The 1,142-nt window shown below is 32.1% G+C and overlaps 1 protein-coding gene across 1 annotated transcript; it reads left to right on the top strand.

Moving 5' to 3' along the window:
• Nucleotides 1-775, top strand: LOC106511840 (uncharacterized; the record flags this gene model as incomplete). Its single annotated transcript, XM_014000573.1, is given in 3 exon segments — nt 1-63; nt 156-221; nt 635-775. Coding segments are annotated over 3 exon segments (270 nt in total), but the record flags the coding sequence as incomplete, so codon positions are not given.
• Nucleotides 776-1,142: the final 367 nt, after the last annotated feature.

The raw sequence follows: 1,142 nt of genomic DNA on the forward strand, positions 1-1,142 counted from the left end.
AGCAAGGAAGATTGGCTGAGTTTCATGGAAAGAACCTGGATGAAATCAGAATTGACCCTGATGGTGAGTGTGTATTTGTTCCTGCTACTTTTTTTCTGTTTATCACCTGTTCATTTCCCCTCGATGGTAAACCATATGTGCAACTTCTTCAACAGAAAAACTTCTGGACTCGGGAGACAACGTGGACATGACAGTACAGGAAGGAAACTCATCTTTTGATGGTAGGAGTTTGGGAATATTTACTATAAACAAGGCACAAAACAGTAATAATTCTTATCTTATGAACTCTTATTCAGAATTCCTAAATTGTTTTGAGCCTTTTTAGTAAGGTAGATAAATAAAACTTGCAAGGATGAATTGTTGAGAGTAGATTGTCACAAATTCTTCTTAAGTTTAAAATCTGGTTAGCATGTAATTCTTTCCAATATTACTTTGTTGTTATTTTTATTCAGTCACTAAACAATAATTCAAATTTTATGCCAGCAAGTGATTTAGATGTACAAAGCATAGATTTCATGCTAACTTTGTGTGCTTTAATAAATATATTGTTGCAAAATAAAGTACCAATTTTATTTTGAGTATATTACATAACATGTTAATACACAATTTTAAATGTTGAACTTTTTTTTCATAGATCCACTTGTCGAGGAGACACTTCCTTCACCAGATGCAAACGAAATGGTGCCACCACCATCTAAGAAACGTAAACCACCGCCATCAGATCAGGAGATATCATCAGAAGTCAATGCTCCAAAGACTTCTTCCAAAGCCAAAGGTTAATGTTTTTTTCTTTTTAAAATAATAGTTTAGAGCTCTCACTCTTCTACAACCCCAATTCCAATCATGTTTGGAAGTTGTATAAAACATAAATAAAGACAAATAGGATGATTTGCAAACATGCCTTAACTTGTTTCCAAGTGAATACACTAAAAAGATATCCTAATTTTAAAACATTTAATCTTCAAGCAAATACACTTTGTTTTTAGGAAATTTTCACTCATTTTGTATTTGATGCCTGCAACATATTCCAAAAAATCTTGTATGGGCATGTTTCTGGGTTTTATTGATATACAGCAGGTAAAATAAGTATTAAACACATAACCATTTTTCTCAGTAAATATATTACTAGAAGTGCTAATGAC

Source organism: Austrofundulus limnaeus, unplaced genomic scaffold, assembly GCF_001266775.1.
Source record: "Austrofundulus limnaeus strain Quisiro unplaced genomic scaffold, Austrofundulus_limnaeus-1.0 Scaffold3321, whole genome shotgun sequence".
NCBI classification, from domain to species: Eukaryota; Metazoa; Chordata; class Actinopteri; order Cyprinodontiformes; family Rivulidae; genus Austrofundulus; species Austrofundulus limnaeus.